The sequence below is a fragment of the Acartia tonsa genome, chromosome 11 (genome assembly GCF_053477335.1).
Source record: "Acartia tonsa isolate MP-2025a chromosome 11, ASM5347733v1, whole genome shotgun sequence".
NCBI classification, from domain to species: Eukaryota; Metazoa; Arthropoda; class Copepoda; order Calanoida; family Acartiidae; genus Acartia; species Acartia tonsa.
In genome coordinates, this window is record NC_137270.1 from 15,206,978 (window position 1) to 15,225,492 (window position 18,515).

General features: G+C 35.0%; 2 protein-coding genes across 5 annotated transcripts in view; one reads left to right on the forward strand and one right to left on the reverse strand.

The window, feature by feature from the left end:
• LOC145332239 (sorting nexin lst-4-like) overlaps positions 1–18,515 on the reverse strand; it is a 491,682-nt gene that overhangs the window by 171,884 nt on the left and 301,283 nt on the right. The window contains exon 1 of one of the 4 annotated variants that reach the window (XM_080177193.1): positions 12,383–12,408. The exons of the other annotated variants lie outside the window; for them this stretch is intronic. The gene's annotated coding sequence lies outside the window, so the exon portion shown is untranslated. Of the gene's footprint in view, positions 1–12,382; positions 12,409–18,515 lie in introns of those variants that run through there. 4 annotated transcript variants of the gene reach the window in all.
• LOC145332238 (irregular chiasm C-roughest protein-like) overlaps positions 1–18,515 on the forward strand; it is a 39,898-nt gene that overhangs the window by 20,760 nt on the left and 623 nt on the right. Inside the window, exons 11-20 of the mRNA XM_080177190.1 lie at positions 7,362–7,450; positions 7,918–8,002; positions 10,804–10,876; positions 11,326–11,382; positions 13,753–13,812; positions 15,737–15,819; positions 16,112–16,205; positions 16,918–17,043; positions 17,525–17,586; positions 18,286–18,451. Coding sequence (XP_080033316.1) covers positions 7,362–7,450; positions 7,918–8,002; positions 10,804–10,876; positions 11,326–11,382; positions 13,753–13,812; positions 15,737–15,819; positions 16,112–16,205; positions 16,918–17,043; positions 17,525–17,586; positions 18,286–18,451 — 895 coding nt within the window. The remainder of the gene's footprint in view (positions 1–7,361; positions 7,451–7,917; positions 8,003–10,803; positions 10,877–11,325; positions 11,383–13,752; positions 13,813–15,736; positions 15,820–16,111; positions 16,206–16,917; positions 17,044–17,524; positions 17,587–18,285; positions 18,452–18,515) is intronic.

Genomic DNA, 18,515 nt, shown 5'->3' on the forward strand with positions numbered 1-18,515 from the left:
ATCACAAAAATATTAGTTGTTAAAAAAGTAAAAAAAATCAACATGTTTAAAATGAACGTACGGACATTTTAGTAAAGATTAGATTAGATTTTTTTAGATTAGATTTATTATTCTTGGGTGTACATACATAGAAAAAAAAACAACAAAATAATAAATGAATTAAATGAATACTATATACATTTATATATACAGTCAAATTTTATGCTATGCTTTCGAAATCGTACCTAACTACTAAAGGAATCACCATGCAGAATTTGAAATCGATAGAACAATACTAACATGCCTAAATTAACGAAAAAAGCTATCCGTTACGGACGGACGGACGGACTGACCCTAGTTATAGAAAAGCTTCGCTTATAAGGGGGTTAGTTTTTCCCCTATTGGGCAAAAAAGAAGGGACAATGGTCTGTTTATTACACTAATCCCCAAAAAATTACAATAACGTTTTCTTATTCGTTGGCTTAACAGCTTTAGGAAATATAGTGAATTTTGATTGGTTGGCTCATTGGTTGATTGTTCAAACGTTTCAACCACTGATTTTAATCTACAGAAGGGGTAATTTCGTTTATTGGGGATGTACATCAATTTATCGGCCATTGTCTTATTCCTTTAGATTCCTTCTCAAGAGGATATATTTAAAAAAAAAAATTAGGGAGGGGTTTATCAGCGCTCAAGAGGTTAATATCAGGGTTCGGAAGCCGCAGCCGCAGCCTCAGCCTCAGCCACCATCAGCCGCGCGGCTTACGAGAAGCCTCAAAATCAGCCGCGCGGCTTCCTCAGCCACCCAATAAGCCTCAGCCTTAGTCGCAGCCGCGCGGCTTAAAGAAAACATAAGCCACTGTAAGCCTCAGCCGCATTCAGCCACTGTAAGCCTCAGCCACTGTAAGCCTCAGCCACAAAACTCCAATTCAGCCACATTAAGCCTCAGCCGCACTAAGCCTCATTCAGCCAACGCCCCTCTAAGCCTCAGCCGCAATCAGCCGCGCGGCTTATAGTTGGGGAAGCCTCAGCCACACTCAGCCGCGCGGCTGTTAATAATTTGAAGCCGCAGCCGCACTCAGCCGCGCGGCTTCAAGAAAGCATCAGCCGCAGCTGCAAAGTTATGATTATGCCGCAGCCGCAGCCGCGCGGCTTGATATTTGTAAGCCGTAGCCTCAGCCGCAGCTTAATTTTTTAAATTCAGCCGCAGCTTTGACACAGCCGCGCGGCTGAGATATTGTAAGCCGCAGCCGCAGGTGCTAAATTAGTACAAGCCTCAGCCGTCAATTCAGCCGCGGGGCTTAATTTTCATTTAATTTTGTCTGTCTGAAGCTTAAGATCTCAGCAACCACTGAACTGACAATGTTGTCCTTCTCAGGAATCCTTTTACTAAAGTAACAGGATGTCTGTGTGTCTGTGTATCTGTGTATCTGTGTGTCTGTACCGAAGGATCTCTCTAACCGCTGAACCGATCGGGTTCTCCTTAACAGGGTAGCTGCTCATAGGTCCTGGGAAGGTTTATAACTATTTTTTTGGGGGTGGGACACCCCCAACCCCCCCAAAAAATTAAAAATCCCCCCCCTCAAAAAAAGAAAAAAAATTTTAAATTTTTTAAACTAAAATTAAAAATGAGGGGGGAGGCTCCCCCCCCCCCTAAAAAAAAACAATTCCCCCCCCCAAAAAAAATTTTTTTTTTACTTTTCTTTAAAATTTAAAATAAGAAATTGGGTTATTAAATTTGACTCTCTCTCTTCCTCAAGTGCCCCCTAGAGGCCTCTAGGGGCGTAGCCGCTAGTTATATATATATTGACATTGGATGGTTTTGAGCTAATTTTGGGGTGGGGGTCAGACATTTCCATCGCCTAAAAATAATTTTTTTAAATGTTATACTTTTAAATTTTTTTATATTCTTTTATAAAAATTTTATCTTAAGTTTTTTTTAAAATTACAACATAGAAACTACCATCTCGAACAACTACAAAAAGTTTGAACCTGTAATGTAAGAGCTCCAGTAGCGCAATCAGTTAGCGCACGGTTCTTCTACACTGTTATGCCGGGGTTATAAGTTCGAATTTCACCAGGAGCAATACGTTTTTGAACGTTGATACTTATGAATATTATTGAATACTATTTATAGGGTAACTGCCCTACTGACGTTTGCCTAATTTTATTGTTTTTGAAAGATACAAATTTTTCAGAATTTACTTAATATTCACTATGAATTTGTATTATCTTAAATTTTTTTTCTTGTACAAGTGGCCTATTTAGCTCAATGGTAGAGCACTCGTCTTGTAAACTAGGGACCGTGAGTTCAAACCTCACAGGGGGCAATCAATTTTTGTGATACTCAAGTTATATAGTAGCTTCTCTATTATTTTTCCGTTTAGGTACGCAATACTTGTTCTATATAATTAAGCTTCTCCTACTTAGATATTTTAAATGTATTTAATACTTTGTGGTTGATGAGAGACACTGAAAAAGTTATGCAAAAAAAAGATTTATACATATTTCATTTTTCATAGTATTTTTAAATTAAAGAAAATAATTAAATTAAGATTTGGGGAGGGGGGAGGGTGTGTGTGTGTGTTTATTTTGAACACAAATTATCCTAATATGTTTTCTAACAAAAAAAATTTAAACAGCGATGTATTTTACTTTTTAAAGTTGGTTAAAAAAAGGTCTGTAAAATGCAATAAATTGTCCTGTATAATATGCAAAAAAATCTACATAATCTTTATGTACTCGATAGATTGAAATAGTTAAATGATTATCATATATTATCCGATTTTGTTTATTTTACAAAGATGCTTACTAAAATCTATTTTATTTTCGAAACTGCAATTATTATAAAAAAAATGTTTCTTTATCTTTATCATTATGTTATACAATTTCTGAATTTATAAGCAATACATGAATCGATATATTATTACTTTGATGTTGTCCATATTTTCATGTACTCTGATAAAGAAATAATCTCAGCTGGCTAAAATAACAATAACCCCCATACACCCCCTTTAATCCATCTCTCCCCTCTTATGGAATATATAAATGAACTGGCCAATAAATGAGGTCCATAATTTTATTAACAAATTTTCTTTTTTTTTAATATATCCACATATTCTATTATATAAAGTGGTAATGTGAAGCTTCTTATTGATCCAGGGAAAGTTTATAATTTTTTTGGGGAAATGTATCTTTTCCCTCCCAAAAAAAGATGACCCTCAAAATAAATTATTTTTGCTTCCCTTAAGTATTCCTAGAGGTTTTAGGGGCGCAGCCACTAGTATCCTTTAACCATTAACTCATTACATATTAAAACAGGTTTTAAAAGTATGTACAAAAGAGTTATACCTATGAAATTTAGCTCCCAATAATTTATTAAATTGTGATATTTAGACCTAAATTTTTCTTCAAAATTTCTGTCACCTTTGGTCTAGGGGTTAGTGTGGCAGTCGTGTGTTGGAAAGGTTCTTGGTTCAATTCCACCAAGAATTGAAAGTGATTAAAGTTTTTATTCTGCTATGGACATTGGGACAATGGACAATAATTTTTGTTTCCTCTCATTTATATTTAGTTATTTTCCTCTCAAGTTGAAAAAAATTTTTAAAAGGAGGGTGGATATAATGTGTAAAAAAAGATTAGAGGAGATTTGTTCTAGGTAAACTTACTTTATTTGTAATATTATTAACTAAATTTTAATATAAAATTGCTTTACACCTATGTTCTAAGGGTTATTGCACCATCATGTGTAAGAAAGGTTTTCTGTTCAATTCCACCAAGAATTACATATGATTATTTCTAAAACCTTGTATAAAGTATGGAGAGTTATTTTGTCTGTAGATTAAGAATTCGATAACTACTGAACTAATGAAAACTTTTTAAATTGCCTTTTCCAAGTTTTTGAATTTTTTAAAAAACTAAAATTAAAACTGGTGGGTGCTCAACCAAACTCCCCCCTATTTTCCCATAAAAAAATAATAAAAGTCACCCTTCATCCCCCCAAATTTTTTTCTTCTTCTGGGATTCGAACCCGGATGATAGATGGTTCAAAGCTGTTACCGTACCAAAAAGCTATCAGAGCTCCAATATTTCAAAATGAAAATTTGTCTTATTTTTAGATCATTAAGTATTATGATGTCTGTTTGTTTGTCTGTCTATATGTTTGTACTACAGGATCTCGCTAACTACTAAACCGATATGGTGCTCCTATTCAGGGTAGTTTCTTTGCCTTCGAAAAAAAATTAAACATCACCCCAAAATTAAAAATGGGATTTACTCGCCCCGGCCCTCCCCACCCAATAAAAATCACCCTACCCCCCAAAAATTATTTTAATTCAGTTCTTCTTTTTCCAGTACCTATTGTTTAGTATTTTTTGTAATAACTTCATAATTACATTGTCATTAAGATTATGTGACATAAAAAGTTAGTCATAAAAATTATACCCATGAATAATTGTAATAAAAAGCACTTTTGTAAAAAAAAACATTTTTCATAAGAGGTAAGTTTTTATGACAAATACATTTATTGCAAGTGTACATATGATAAGCATTTTAAAGACGATTATTTTTAAGACAAATTTAACCTGCATACCATGGCTCAACATGTAGCGCATCTGCTTGTCATCATGGAGGTAATAGGTTCGAATCTCGGCCAGACACTGCGTGAAAACTGAAGACGTTAAATGGTTCCTACTGCAGCTATGCCAGGTATGCAACATGTAAAGTTAGAGTATGAGGATTTCCTTGGCTCGTAAACAGGCGTAACTCATTACCATAGGACTATCTGGCAGGTAGTTGGTTGCTGGATAGATGTCACTTAAATTGGAAAGAATTGGTTCCCCTTAATTATCCAAGGTTCAACAAGAAGCACATCTGCTTGTCATCAGGGAGGTAATAGGTTCGAATCTCGGCCAGACACTGCGTTATAACTGAAGACATTAAATGGTTCCTACTGCTGCTATGGCAGGTGTGCAACATGTAAAGTTGGAGTAGGAGGATTTCCTTGGCTCATAAACAGGCGTAACTCATTACCATAAAACATTCAGGCAGGTAATTCAATAAAAAAAAGTTGGTTGCTGGATAGATGTCACTTAAACTAATACAGAAAAGGAAAGAATTGGTTCCCCAAGGTTCAACAAGTAGCGCATCTGCTTGTCATCAGGGATGTAATAGGTTCGAATCTCGCGCAGACACTGCGTTATAACTGAAGACATTAAATGGTTCCTAGGTGCTAGGTGTGCAACATGAACAGGCGCAAAGGAAAGATATAATTCCCCTTAGTTATCCAGGGTTGTTGGACCTTGAGTTAATGTCATAGAAACCCTCGACCGTGGCTCAACATGTAGCGCATTGGCTCGTCGTCTGGGAGTTGATAGGCTTTGTACTGCATCATAACTAAAGATGTTGAAATAAATTCCTACTGCTAAAAAACTTGTATAAAACTTTGGGTATCAGAATAAATTTTTGTCTATTAGTATAAAACTTTGGGTACCAGTATAAAACTTTGGGTACCAGAATAAATTTTTGGCTATAAGTATAAAATTTTGGGTACCAGTATAAAACTTTGGGTACCAGTATAAAACTTTGGGTACCAATATAAAATTTGGGTACCAGTATAAAATTTTGGGTACTCGTATAAAACTTAAGGTACCAGTATAAAACTTTGGGTACCAATATTAAAACAAAATTTTAGGTATTAGTATAAAATTTTGGGTACCAGTATAAAACTTTGGGTACCAGTATAAAACTTTGGGTACCAGTATAAAATTTGGGTACCAGTATAAAATTTGGGTACCTGTATAAAACTTTGGGTACCAGTAAAAAACTTTGGGTACCAGTATAAATTTTTAGTACCAGTATAAAACTTTTGGTACCAGTTTAAAACTTTGGGTACCAGTATAAAACTTTGGGTACCAGTATAAAACTTTGGGTTCTAGTATAAAACTTTTGGTACAAGTATAAAACTTTGGGTACCAGAATAAAATTTGAGTACTAGTCTAAAACTTTGGGTACCTGTATAAAAACTTTGGGTACCAGAATAAAATTTGAGTACTAGTATAAAACTTTGGGTACTAAAATAAAACTTTGGATACCAGAATAAAATTTGAGTACTAGTATATAATTTTGGGTACTAGTATAAAACTTTGGGTACCAGTATAAAACTTTGGGTACCAGTATAAAATTTTGGGTACCAGTATAAAACTTTGGGTACCAGTATAAAACTTTGGGTACCAGAATAAAACTTTGGGTACCAGTATAAAATTTTGGGTACTAGTATAAAACTTTGGGTACCAGTATAAAACTTTGTGTACCAGTATAAAACTTTGGTTACCAGTAAAATTTGGGTACCAGTATAAAACTTTGGGTTCTAGTCTAAAACTTTGGGTACCAGTATAAAACTTTGGGTACCAGACTAAAACTTTGGGTACCAGTATAAAACTTTGAGTACCAGTATAAAACTTTGGGTACTAGAATAAAACTTTGGGTACCAGAATAAAATTTGAGTACTAGTATATAATTTTGGGTACCAGTATAAAACTTTGGGTACTAGAATAAAACTTTGGGTACCAGAATAAACTTTGGGTACCAGTATAAAACTTTGGGTACCAGTATAAAATTTGGGTACTAATTCTGAATCAATCATTTGAAAAAATCCTGCTGTCCTCCCCCCTCTTCCCTCCACTCTTATTCTCACAACCCCTAACCACCCTCAACTCTCCAAAAAATGTCCTAGAATGCATTTAAAAAATCCAATTTAGCCGAAGCCTCAGCTGCAAAGCTTATTTTATAATCAGCCATAAGATTAGCCGCAAGGCTTAATATTGTATTCAGCCGCAGCCGCATTCAGCTGCGCGGCTGAATTTAATTCAGCCACAGCCTCAGCCGCACGGCTTTCAGTAAGCCGCAGCCTCAGAATCAGCCGCGAGGCTTAATTATGTTATCAGCCACTGTCAGCCTCAGCCTCACTCAGCCGCGCGGCTTAATTTTCCAATCAGCCACTGTAAGCCGCAGCCGCTATGAGCCGCGCGGCTTTCAGTAAGCCGCAGCCTCTGCCACAAATTCTTCAGCCACTGTAAGCCTCAGCCACCCTCAGCCACTGTAAGCCTCAGCCGCTCGAAGCCTCAGCCACAAAATTCCAATTCAGCCACTGTAAGCCTCAGCCACCCCAATTCTTATTAAGCCTCAGCCGCATTCAGCCGCAGCCACTCTCAGCCGCACTAAGCCTCAGCCACTCTCAGCCTCAGCCACTTCCATAACTTTAAGCAGCTGCAGCCGCAGCCGCAGCCGCAAATTAAGATTCAGCCGCAGCCGCAGCCGCGCGGCTGATAGCGCGGCTTCCGAACCCTGGTTAATATGTGCCAAATTATATTTCTTTTGTATAGGTATGGATACTGCGGCCACGAGACATGTCCGCGGAAAGCGGCGAAGCCGCAACTCTGTCATGTTTGGCGGATTCTTATCCCCCACCAAGGTATGGTTTTTCTTCTGGACCTATAAGAAGGAACCATATCGGTTCAGCAGTTAACGAGATCCTTCGCTACAGACAAAAATGCTTTTTATAGTAACTAATAACAACTGTCTTTTTAAACCACACTATTGTAGCTATCTAGTTTTAATAGTTTTAATCTTATACATAGAACTAATATCAATTCCATTTATTACTTAACTTCAAAAATGCTTTTTATAATAGATATCAATCACTTAACCAATTGCTTGAACTAAAAGTAACCTGGTGAAACATAATTGGGTTAGAAAGTGTACACATTTAGGGAATCTTTTTTTGTTTTATTTTATCCATACCTTTCATTGCTATCACTAACTGATTTTTTGTGTAACTAAGTATAGATAAAATTTCCCTTAAACTCCTTTTTAATTTTATTGGATAATGGTGTCTAAATCTATTATCTTAAATCTATTTATTTTTTTGTTAATTTTTAGTTATTCCTGGTACAGAAATGATGATTTTACAACAGTAATAAGTAGATCTATGAATCTTACTGTTATTACAAATGAAAATACACAGGTAAGAAATTACTTTCTCGTATTCATTCGAATCCGGTGGATAGGAACTGGTTCTCATTCATACGAAAAAACTATGTCTATCATCCAGTGGCGTGCGAACCGAAGGGGGCAGTTGGGGCAATCGCCCCCCCCTAGCGACCAAAACGCCCCCCCCTGCCCCCCCCTAGCAACCGCCCCCCCTGCCCCCCCCTAAATGTTAAAAAATGCCCCATTTTGCCCCCCCCTGGTCAACAAAAATGCCCCTTTTTGCCCCCTACCCTACAAAAAGCAAAACTATCCCAGTTTCCAAAACAAAGATCAAAGATCAAGAAATACTCCAAAAAAAATTTTTGGCGCTTCGCGCCAAAAAGACAGTTACTATTCATTTAACCTTACCAATCTTTTTAATTAGTGTAGAAATTAGGTTATAATCTTTTTTCACTGAACATAACAAACCAGGTTATAGGAAGTATTTTATTTTGTATAATATAAACTTTTTACCAAAGAAATTTGTACATCCCCAATGATGATACACAAAATTACCCCTTATATAGATTACAATTAGTGGATGAAATGTAGGGAAACTCGAATTAATTAACCAACCAATCAAAATTCCATTAAAGTCCCTAAAGTTGTTGAGCCAACGAATAAGTTAATTTTATATGAAATATTGGGGTCTAGTGTAATAAATAGCCCAAAAACCCCTCCCTCCCTGCATATTTGAAGAAAAAAAATTGCGCTTCACGCCCTTCTAAATGGTTTCTGCTATGAAATATTGGGGACTAGTGTAATAAATAGCCCAAAAAACCCTCCCTCCCTGCATATTTAAAGAAAAAAATTTGCGCTTCGCGCCCTTCCAAATGGTTTCTGCTATGAAATATTGGGGACTAGTGTAATAAATAGCCCAAAAACCCATCCCTCCCTGCATATTTGAAGAAAAAAATTTGCGCTTCGCGCCCTTCTAAATGGTTTCTGCTATGAAATATTGGGGACTAGTGTAATAAATAGCCCAAAAACCCCTCCCTCCCTGCATATTTGAAAAAAAAAATTTGCGCTTCGCGCCCTTCCAAATGGTTTCTGCTATGAAATATTGGGGACTAGTGTAATAAATAGCCCAAAAACCCCTTCCTTCCTGCATATTTGAAGAAAAAAATTTGCGTTTCGCGCCCTTCTAAATGGTTTCTGCTATGAAATATTGGGGACTAGTGTAATAAATAGCCCAAAAACCCATCCCTCCCTGCATATTTGAAGAAAAAAATTTGCGCTTCGCGCCCTTCCAAATGGTTTCTGCTATGAAATATTGGGGACTAGTGTAATAAATAGCCCAAAAACCCCTCCCTCCCTGCATATTTGAAGAAAAAAATTTTTGCTTCACGCCATTCCAAATGGTTTCTGCTATGAAATATTGGGGACTAGTGTAATAAATAGCCCAAAAACCCCTTCCTCCCTGCATATTTGAAGAAAAAAATTTGCGCTTCGCGCCCTTCCAAATGGTTTCTGCTTTTTATCACAATGAAAGGACAAGTAATTTTTTTTTATTTTTTGCATTATATCTTTGGTTTTTATGGTATGATAAATTTTTTTGTGGATTATAATATTAAATATTAAAAATAAAATTTCTTGCTGTTTCGAGCATCCAGTATGTAATTTACTTTGACTGTCATCACACAACATACAGGAAAAAGGATTTGTGACTTTTTCTACCTAAAATATATATTTATTTCAACAGATGCTCTTTAAATCTACTTGTCTGTATTCTTATTAATGATTTTTTGTGCTTTGCTACTTAAAGATGTTGTCATCCTTGTTGTCAAACAATAAAGAAATATTTAATATCATTTTTTCATATTAGGTTAATTTTTGGTAAATTATTTCCAAAATGAGTGTTTTTATCTCCCCCCCCCCCAATTTTTTTTAATGGGGTTATTCGTCCTTCCTGCTGAGATTTTATAACATCCCCTTCCACCCATTAAAAATGTTTTGTGGTGGAGGGGGGGGGGGGGAAAGGTTAATTTATCTTCTGTACTATTTTTTCGAAGATGCCTTCTAGCTCCCTTTCCTTTGGTCATCGCAGGGTGGGGAGAAGGAATGGGGGAGAAGAGATGGGGGGGGGAAGAGATGGGGGGGGAGAGGTGGGGGATATAAATGGGAAATAGGGATGGGGGAAGGGAGGGGGAAGAAGGGATAAGGACTAGGAGGCCCATAATCAAATAATCCCACCCCTTAAAACGCCCTTATTTAAAATTAGTATATATAATCAAAATGCCCCCCCCTAAAGCAAAGTGCCCCCCCGGGGCACTTTGATTTAGGGGGGGGCAAAATTTTACAAATTCTTCAAAATGCCCCCCCCTAGACAAAGTGCTTCGCACGCCACTGCTATCATCGTATTATATCCAGCTTTCTACGGCACTTCGGGGCTGAAAAAAACTGGTTTTAATCATATAATTGTCGTTCTATATCCACGGAAAGCTGTTTATAATACGAAGCGAGAAATAACTATTCCAGTATGGCTTCGAAACGGTATTATAAACTGTTCTCAGTCATACTAAAAAATATGTATAGCATCGTATTACAGACAATATTCCACGAATGTTGAAATAAAAATCATGAAATTAATACCAAATTTGTTTGCACGAGCCATTGGCTAACAAAACTAGTTTTAATATTATAATTTTTCATTTCATTATCCGCGGACAGCTGTCATACGATCCGATAAATAATTAACCATTTTACCTAAAGTTCTTAAAATTAACCGTATTTATTATTCATGTATATTATATTCATGTATACAATTTTTAAAAACTTGCTTTTTTGACTGTTTAGGGTCGGTATACATGCAAAGTAAGCCCTCCGGGCTCTAGCCCCATTCAGTCTTCAGCTTTCATTATGCTTAAAGGTATGAATAATATTTACATTTTTACCAGTCGGAGCAGTTCAAATAAATAAATATCAATTGACCCTCACCTCCTTTTTCTATTTTTTAAATAATGGGGGGGGGGGGGTTAATCAGTGTAAGAATCACTAATTTCAACAGAATGTTCAACAGAATGTCCTAAAAGATATAGGTATATAAATAGTCAGAAAGGAGATTTTAATGGGTTTTAAAATATAGGATTTACATTAAAGTAAAAGAATAAAGAAGCATGCCCTATATGTAACTCTGGGAATTTGAAATCAGCTAATAGCATCGGAAATATAAATACAGCCGAGTCCATACAAAAGAACAAAAATCAATTTACTATCAGACTTAAAAGGGTCTCCACCACTTTGGCCAGACTGTTGTTTGGATAATACATCTATTCTTATATATTTATTGGATTAACATTAACAAAGGAATCTTTGCAGGACCTCCGCATGTATCTGGATCTAAAGTGGTTGAGGTTGGATTAGATGAATCCACAGGTAAGACCAAGAAAATTTTCGAACCCGTGGACAATTTATATCACTCACACTTATTTATTTTTCTTATGGTTCAGAGCCAGTTGTTTTACATTCAGCGGAAATATAGAAATAACTAGCCTACAGCTCACGTTGTTCACTGGTCTGTAATGTTCTCATGAATATTAAATATCCGTACTGGAAAGGTAGAAGGCTGATGCAAATATTAAGGTATAAAATCCGATGTATTAAGAATTCAGGGTTAAGACAGAAGGCTTATTTTATGTTTGCTGACCAATGCATGTATACTCTAAGAATAATATTGTCTGTCGGTCTATCGATAATGCTCTTAAATAATTTTCCCAGCTTTTATCGAAGATATTTTTTGTGTAAAGATTCAAATACCACTAAGTATCATTACTCAATATGTCTGTCTTTTGTGCACCGTTTTTGCTTTCATTTGCTTTGCCTTTTATTTTTTTAATTCAAGAGCTTCTATAGTTATGGATTTTGTCATCCTTTCTGTTAAATGTTAGTAGCGAAGTCAATAAATTTAAATTTAAAAAAGTTTTACTTTATGTCTTAAGTGCTCTGAAATAAATAAAATTACTGTAGGAGAAATGTTTATTTTCCCTTCTGCTATTTAATATAGAAGGTTTAATTTTTTGGAAAGCAATGCACTTCTGTACGCCTATAGCTAAAATATTTGTTTTGGATTACATTTTTTATCAAGATTATAATGGAATATTTGCAAAATTCATTTTCCGCTGTTATTTATTAGCGAATCTCATTTATAATTCAAAATGTCTGTCCGTTCGTCTGCTGTTGGCTAGATTAGGGGAAAATGTGATTTTCTCATTTACTAATCAATGGCTGAAAAATTGTGTAAATATTCCCAACATAGCTTGCCAGTATGGACCTCATTTATTGGTCAGTTTGAAAAGGGATTGTATAATATTAATGATCTATTTCTTGTTAAAAGCAAAACTTTTCTACAGTGGGGGTTGGTCTGTCCATCCGAATATCCCTAACAGATAGTTCTGATTGTTAATTTAGGCATATTAGAATTGTCCTATTGAATTCAAACTCGACAATAAAATTTTTGAAACTGTTATGTCCTCTCCCCTAATTCTCTCTCGTTCTCTCTCTTTCTTTCTCTCTCTCTATCCCCCTGTTCTCTCTCTCTCTCTCTCTCTCTCTCTCTATCCCCTATTTCTCTCCCGTTCTCTTTCTTTCTCTCTCTCTCTCTCTCTCTCTCTCTCTCTCTCTCTCTCTCTCTCTCTCTCTCTCTCTCTCTCTCTCTCTCTCCCTCTATCCCCCTGTTCTCTCTCTATATATATCCCCCCGTTCTCTCTCTCTCTCTCTTTTCTCTATCCCCTCGTTCTCTCTCTCTCTACCTCTCTCTCTATCGACCCGTTCTCTCTCTTTCTTTTAAAGATATTAAGTTGCACATAAAGATTACGACTTTAACGTCTTATTTTATAATATCTGTTTAACTTATTTATTCAGTAATTTTTTGTTTTATCTATATTTAATGTAACAATACACGATATAACGTTTTGCCTCATTTTTTTAACATTTTTTAAAGAATATACACCTAATATTTTTCATTTCAAATTTTCGTCCTGAAAGGGTTAAAATGTTTAGTTTAATATCAGACCACATTACGGGAGTGTCGCACGAATCAATTTATATTACAACTAAGTTTTCTTAGATTTACTATATTATAAATTTAAATTTTCTGTGTTATGAATAGAAATCAAATACTTCAATGTTATTTAAATAGCAACATGAATTTAAAAAACTGAATTAATGATGCTAAAAGTAGAATAATGGGTCTTATCGTTCTGGTCAATGAGAATTTAATAGGGATTATTGGAGCACTATGAGTTTTTAACATTCTTTATTTGGAGAATTCGAGCTCGATTATAGACGTTTATTTCCTATATAGATCAGTCATGGATCTTGATGCAATACAGCAGGCCGTTTTGTACATGTTAAAAATTAGAAGATTTCATTAAATAAAAGTAATCGCAAATATACTTAGTAAATGATTCAAAATGAGTATCTTCATAAAAATATTAGTAGTCTATATTAAAAAGCAGCCGATAAAATCATATTTCCCACTAACTAACGGATAGACAAAGAAAATTATAAAATAGATTCGCTACTAATAACTGATGATGCATCGAAAAAAAATTTCTAGTATGACTCCAATACCAATTATTATCCGGTGGATTAGAACCTGTCCTAAGCCTTACTTATAAAATCATGTTATGCAAACTAGGACTTCGGGGATTACAAAACTGGTTTAATTTTGCAATATTTCACTTTAATAAACGCGGAAAGATGTCTATAATACGATGCGATAAATAACTATTAAAATTATTTTAGATTTGTTATGCATGGCTCGCGGTGTCCCGGTTCCTCAGAATATTATTTGGACTAGACAAGGTACAAATCTATATAGCCGCGGCATTAGCTGATTGCTGGCGATGATTAGTCGGGTTCGAGTCTGCTATCCTGTAATATAAAATAGTAAGGTTTTTTGGGGGGGCTGAAGCTTCAGATTTCAAAAACTTAACTGAACGACTTGGTCCAGTGATGATTTTAGATTTTCAGAATTAAGACTTGGGGTTGGTTTTACGCTATTTTCATAGAAACACACTGCCCCTTCGAATGCAGATCCCTAAGTTGCTAAGTTGCTATACTATTATACCTCCCTTTACAAACCCAAACCAAAAAGCATAGTTGCCAGTAATAAAAAATGTGACATTTTATAAGTGTACCTTTCACAAAAACAATATGAGAGGTAAAAAAAAGGGAGAGGACCCACTCCCCAGAACAGGGTTAATATAAACTTATTGAATTTTATGGCACAATGCCCATACTTTGCCAATTCTTTTTTTTGCGTAACTTTAATTGCAATTTTTTACTGTATTTTGCAACCAGCTAATTCTTGACCATTGAATATTTTCTTATTTTAAAAGCAAGGCTTTTTTATAGCTATGTATGTCCGTCCTTAGTCCTGTATCAGTTGGGTACGGTTTATAAACCGTAGCAACTCTATTATCGTTGCCAAAAGCCCTCATGTCCATTTAAAAAATGATTCTTTGGAAATAAGGTACAATTTAACAAGTGAAACATCTCTAAAATAAAGATATTAAATTGTTACTATGTCCTTAAACAGTATCATGTATTTGGATAATTTTGCAACAAATTTACATGCAATTTTGTTTAGACTTTAAATTCATATGTCCTGACACTCTACAAGTTATAATGCTCGTTTGTCCTGATATTATATCTTCGCTTATATGGGTGTTGTCATTTTCTTTTAGAAACAGAATCCTTTTATTTTAAAATAATACCTATATTTAATCCCGTCCAGAAAATATAACAGATAATAGGTAGGATATTCAAGGGGGTTTTAAATCTTCACCCATAGAATTTGTGGGTGCTGAATAAGATACCTATACCAACCCCCCAAAAAAACTCTGAAGCTTAAGATTTTAATAACTAATGATTTGATTGAGTTCTCCTTTTTAGGAAAGCTTCAAACAGGTTCCAGGATTGTTTTAGGTTTTATTTTATTTTTAGACTATTTTCTGCCCCTTCTTACCCCTTTGAATACAAAGTCCGTAGATGCTAAGGGCGCAACCGCCAGTAAAATAAGATAAAGTTAGGGGTAAAAATTTTCAGGCTAAATCATTATACGTGGAAATTGAGGCTTTTTTACCCTGTGCAGTATAAAATCCAATAGAACTGGTAATAAAAACATTAATTTTATGCATTTTAACCCAGAACAGAGGTTAGGGCAAATTAGGAAGTAATTTTAGTTAGGTTAAGGTTATTATTATTTTAATTTTTTACTTTGTATGCCTTTTTGAGAAAAGGAATATAGTTTTCGCGTTTTATAGCTTTATTATCAAACGATGGTCCCCAAAAACTTTGTCTTTCTGTGTGTCTGTCTATGTGTCCCAACTTTCTACAGGTTACACTAATTTGGACAATAGTATGGCTAAAGAATGAAGACAGTTATAAAGGTTTTTTGGTCAGTTTTAATTTTGAGATAGCAAGAGTGCTTTATATTGATATTATTAAATTTGTTTAGCCTTTGAATTTCAGAATATAATGGAATATGCCTTTGTTTAGGGTTTGTATGTCTTACGTCCTTACGTTTCAAAAAGGCACCAGTTTTCATGAAAACTAGTCTTGTTTTATGTTATGTTGAAAGGCTATTCTTTTACTCACTAAGAAGTTAGTTTGTTTGACTGTAAATCAGTCTGTAATAGGCTTTACAAGAGCTATTTTTTCTATAACACATGCTTGTCTGTCAGTCTCTGTTTTTAAATATGACACAAATAGCTTTATGTTTTAGGTCATTTGCTAAGCAATGGAATAAGATATAACATACAGACCTCTACAAAGGAGGATGCCTTGCATAGTGTTTTAATCATAAAGGTAAGCTTATTTTTAAAATGGATGAAGGATATAAGTGGATATTATGACAGTAAAAATGGCTTCAATTAAGGGTGCTATTTCCCCTGCCATTAGTTGGTCAATTTGTGAATCAGGTAGGAAAGGAAGGGATGTGGTAATGGGATGGGTTGCAGGGGATCGTTATTTAACCCGATACAAAATGCACTTTATTAGAATCTGAGTAATGATAAATCCATTATCATCAATGAAGGGGAAATTTATCAACTTAAAAAAATCTTAATCTATTAATATTTTCATTCGTGTTGTTTTTAAGGATGTAAAGCCGTCAGACTTCGGTGTATATAATTGTACAGCTTCTAATCTATATGGTGTTGATTACTCTACTGTTACCCTACAATTGAGAGAAGGTATTACATTTTTTAAAAGAAATGCTATTTGACAATATTATTATTGTTTCACCATTGATTTTTTTAATAGATATCATGAATATTCTAGAATTTTGTAAAAACCAAATTTCTTTTAAATTTTCTGGTTGCCTGATATGATTCATAAACCTTTTTGTATTCAGATACCTCCCTACTTATCCTCTTAGCTGCTAGTATCTCTGGTGGAGTTTTCTTAACCTTTTCATATTTAGATACTTCCTTGCTTATCCCATTAGCTGCTGGTATTTCTGGGGGAGTTTTCTTAACCTTTTTATATTCAGATACCTCCTTGCTTATCCCCTTAGCTTCTGGTAACTCTGGGGAACTTTTCTTAACCTTTTTGTATTCAGATACCTCCCTATTTATCCCATTAGCTGCTGGTATCTCTGGGGGAGTTTTATAAACCTTTTTGTATTGAGATACTACCTGCTTATCCCCTTAGCTGCTGGTATCTCTGGGGGAGTTTTCTTAACCTTTTTATATTCAGATACTTCCTTGCTTATCCCCTTAGCTGCTGGTATCTCTGGGGGAGTTTTCTTAACCTTTTTATATTCAGATACCTCCCTGCTTATCCCCTTAGCTGCTGGTATCTCTGGTGGAGTTTTCTTAATCTTTTTATATTCAGATACTTCCTTGCTTTGCCCATTAGCTGCTGGTATTTCCGGGGGAGTTTTCTTAACCTTTTTATATTCAGATACTTCCTTGCTTATCCCCTTAGCTGCTGGTATCTCTGGGGGAGTTTTCTTAACCCTTTTCTTCCTGCTTCTTGGTCTTCATTACAAGAGAGCTAAAGAGAAGCCATTCAAAGAGACTATGTCAGGTTAGTAAAGTATAATTTATACTTGTAGCTTCTTTGTCATGTACAAATCGATATTTTAGTACTGGTATGTAATACTCGAATCTAGCTAAAGTAACGACACCACCATCATCCTATTTACCCCCTAAACTCCCCTCCTATTTGATGAACGAATTGACAAATAAAAGAATTCCATATTAGCAAGCTAAATTGACGACAAGTTTTCCCCTGTCAATTTATCCGCGTATATCCTATATCCAGCCATTCATGTAGATGTATTAAGAAAATAACTAATTTAATTGTTAAATCCAGGAATCTTGGGGATAAGATAATGGACAATAATTTATTTACATCCAATTAAATTATCCATTAAAATTATTGAAAAGTTGGAAAATCTTAGTTTTTAATCAACGAATCAAAATTTAATAAAAGAACCAATAGTTTTGAGCCAACAACCTGGTTATAAAAGTAGATAAAATTTATTTTTACTTTTCTGAAATTCTAGATCCAGATACAGAGTGGAAGACAGACCAATTTCCCCAGGACAAACATCTTCTTCAAGTTCAGGTAAACTTTTAAATTGAAGATTGTTTGTATTCATATGTTTATTTGTCCATTAACTAATAATTATTCTTATTGTTTTTTTTGTCAGAAGCTTAAGATCTCTGAAAATACTGGTCCGAATTGGTTGTAGCTTTATAAATGTCTTGTGATAGTTTTAGGCTTTTTTCCTTTCCTCCGATCAACCTACCCTACAGTCTATATGGGAAGCAACTAGTCATGTAAAGTTAAGATCTTGCTAACTACTGAGGCCTTCATTTGAGAGATTCTCCATATTGATTCCGGGATGGTATTCACGCTATATACCCCCCAAGTGTTCACGGAACGAAAACAGAGCCCCAAATGCTAGGAGCAAAGACTCTAAATAACTAAAATTATTATAAAAATCATAAAAAAGGCAAGGAAAACAAAACAAATTCTATGAAGGTGGATACTTACAATGATAATTAAAGGCTGTTTAATAATTTTGCGACTAGTTCTTAGCAAACTTGTTCAAGAATCAATATTCTTTGAAGATATGTATTTTTCCTAATCGCTATTTTAAAATAATCAAATCATCGGATGATTATTTAGTTTTTTGTATTTGTTACAGAGTTAGATCAGAATTACATACAAATACAAATCAATGTAAACTGATTTGATTAAAGAATTTCAATTAAAATAAATTATGTCAAAAATAATCAAAAGCTTATTTTTTTCGTGAAGGAGGAAGAAATGCCGTTGAACCAGCCTTACGATCCATCCACCAGCCTTCACCCCGCCCAGAGCCCCTACACGGACAAATTCAGAACTATACACAGGAGCAGTGCTGCCCTAGCGGATAAATTTAGAACTATGAACTTGAATGTGCAGGACCCTCACTACTCAGCAGGCATTGGATACAAGTCTTTTTATTTGTAATTGTGTCAAACGCTCTTGCTAGGTCGATATTTGGT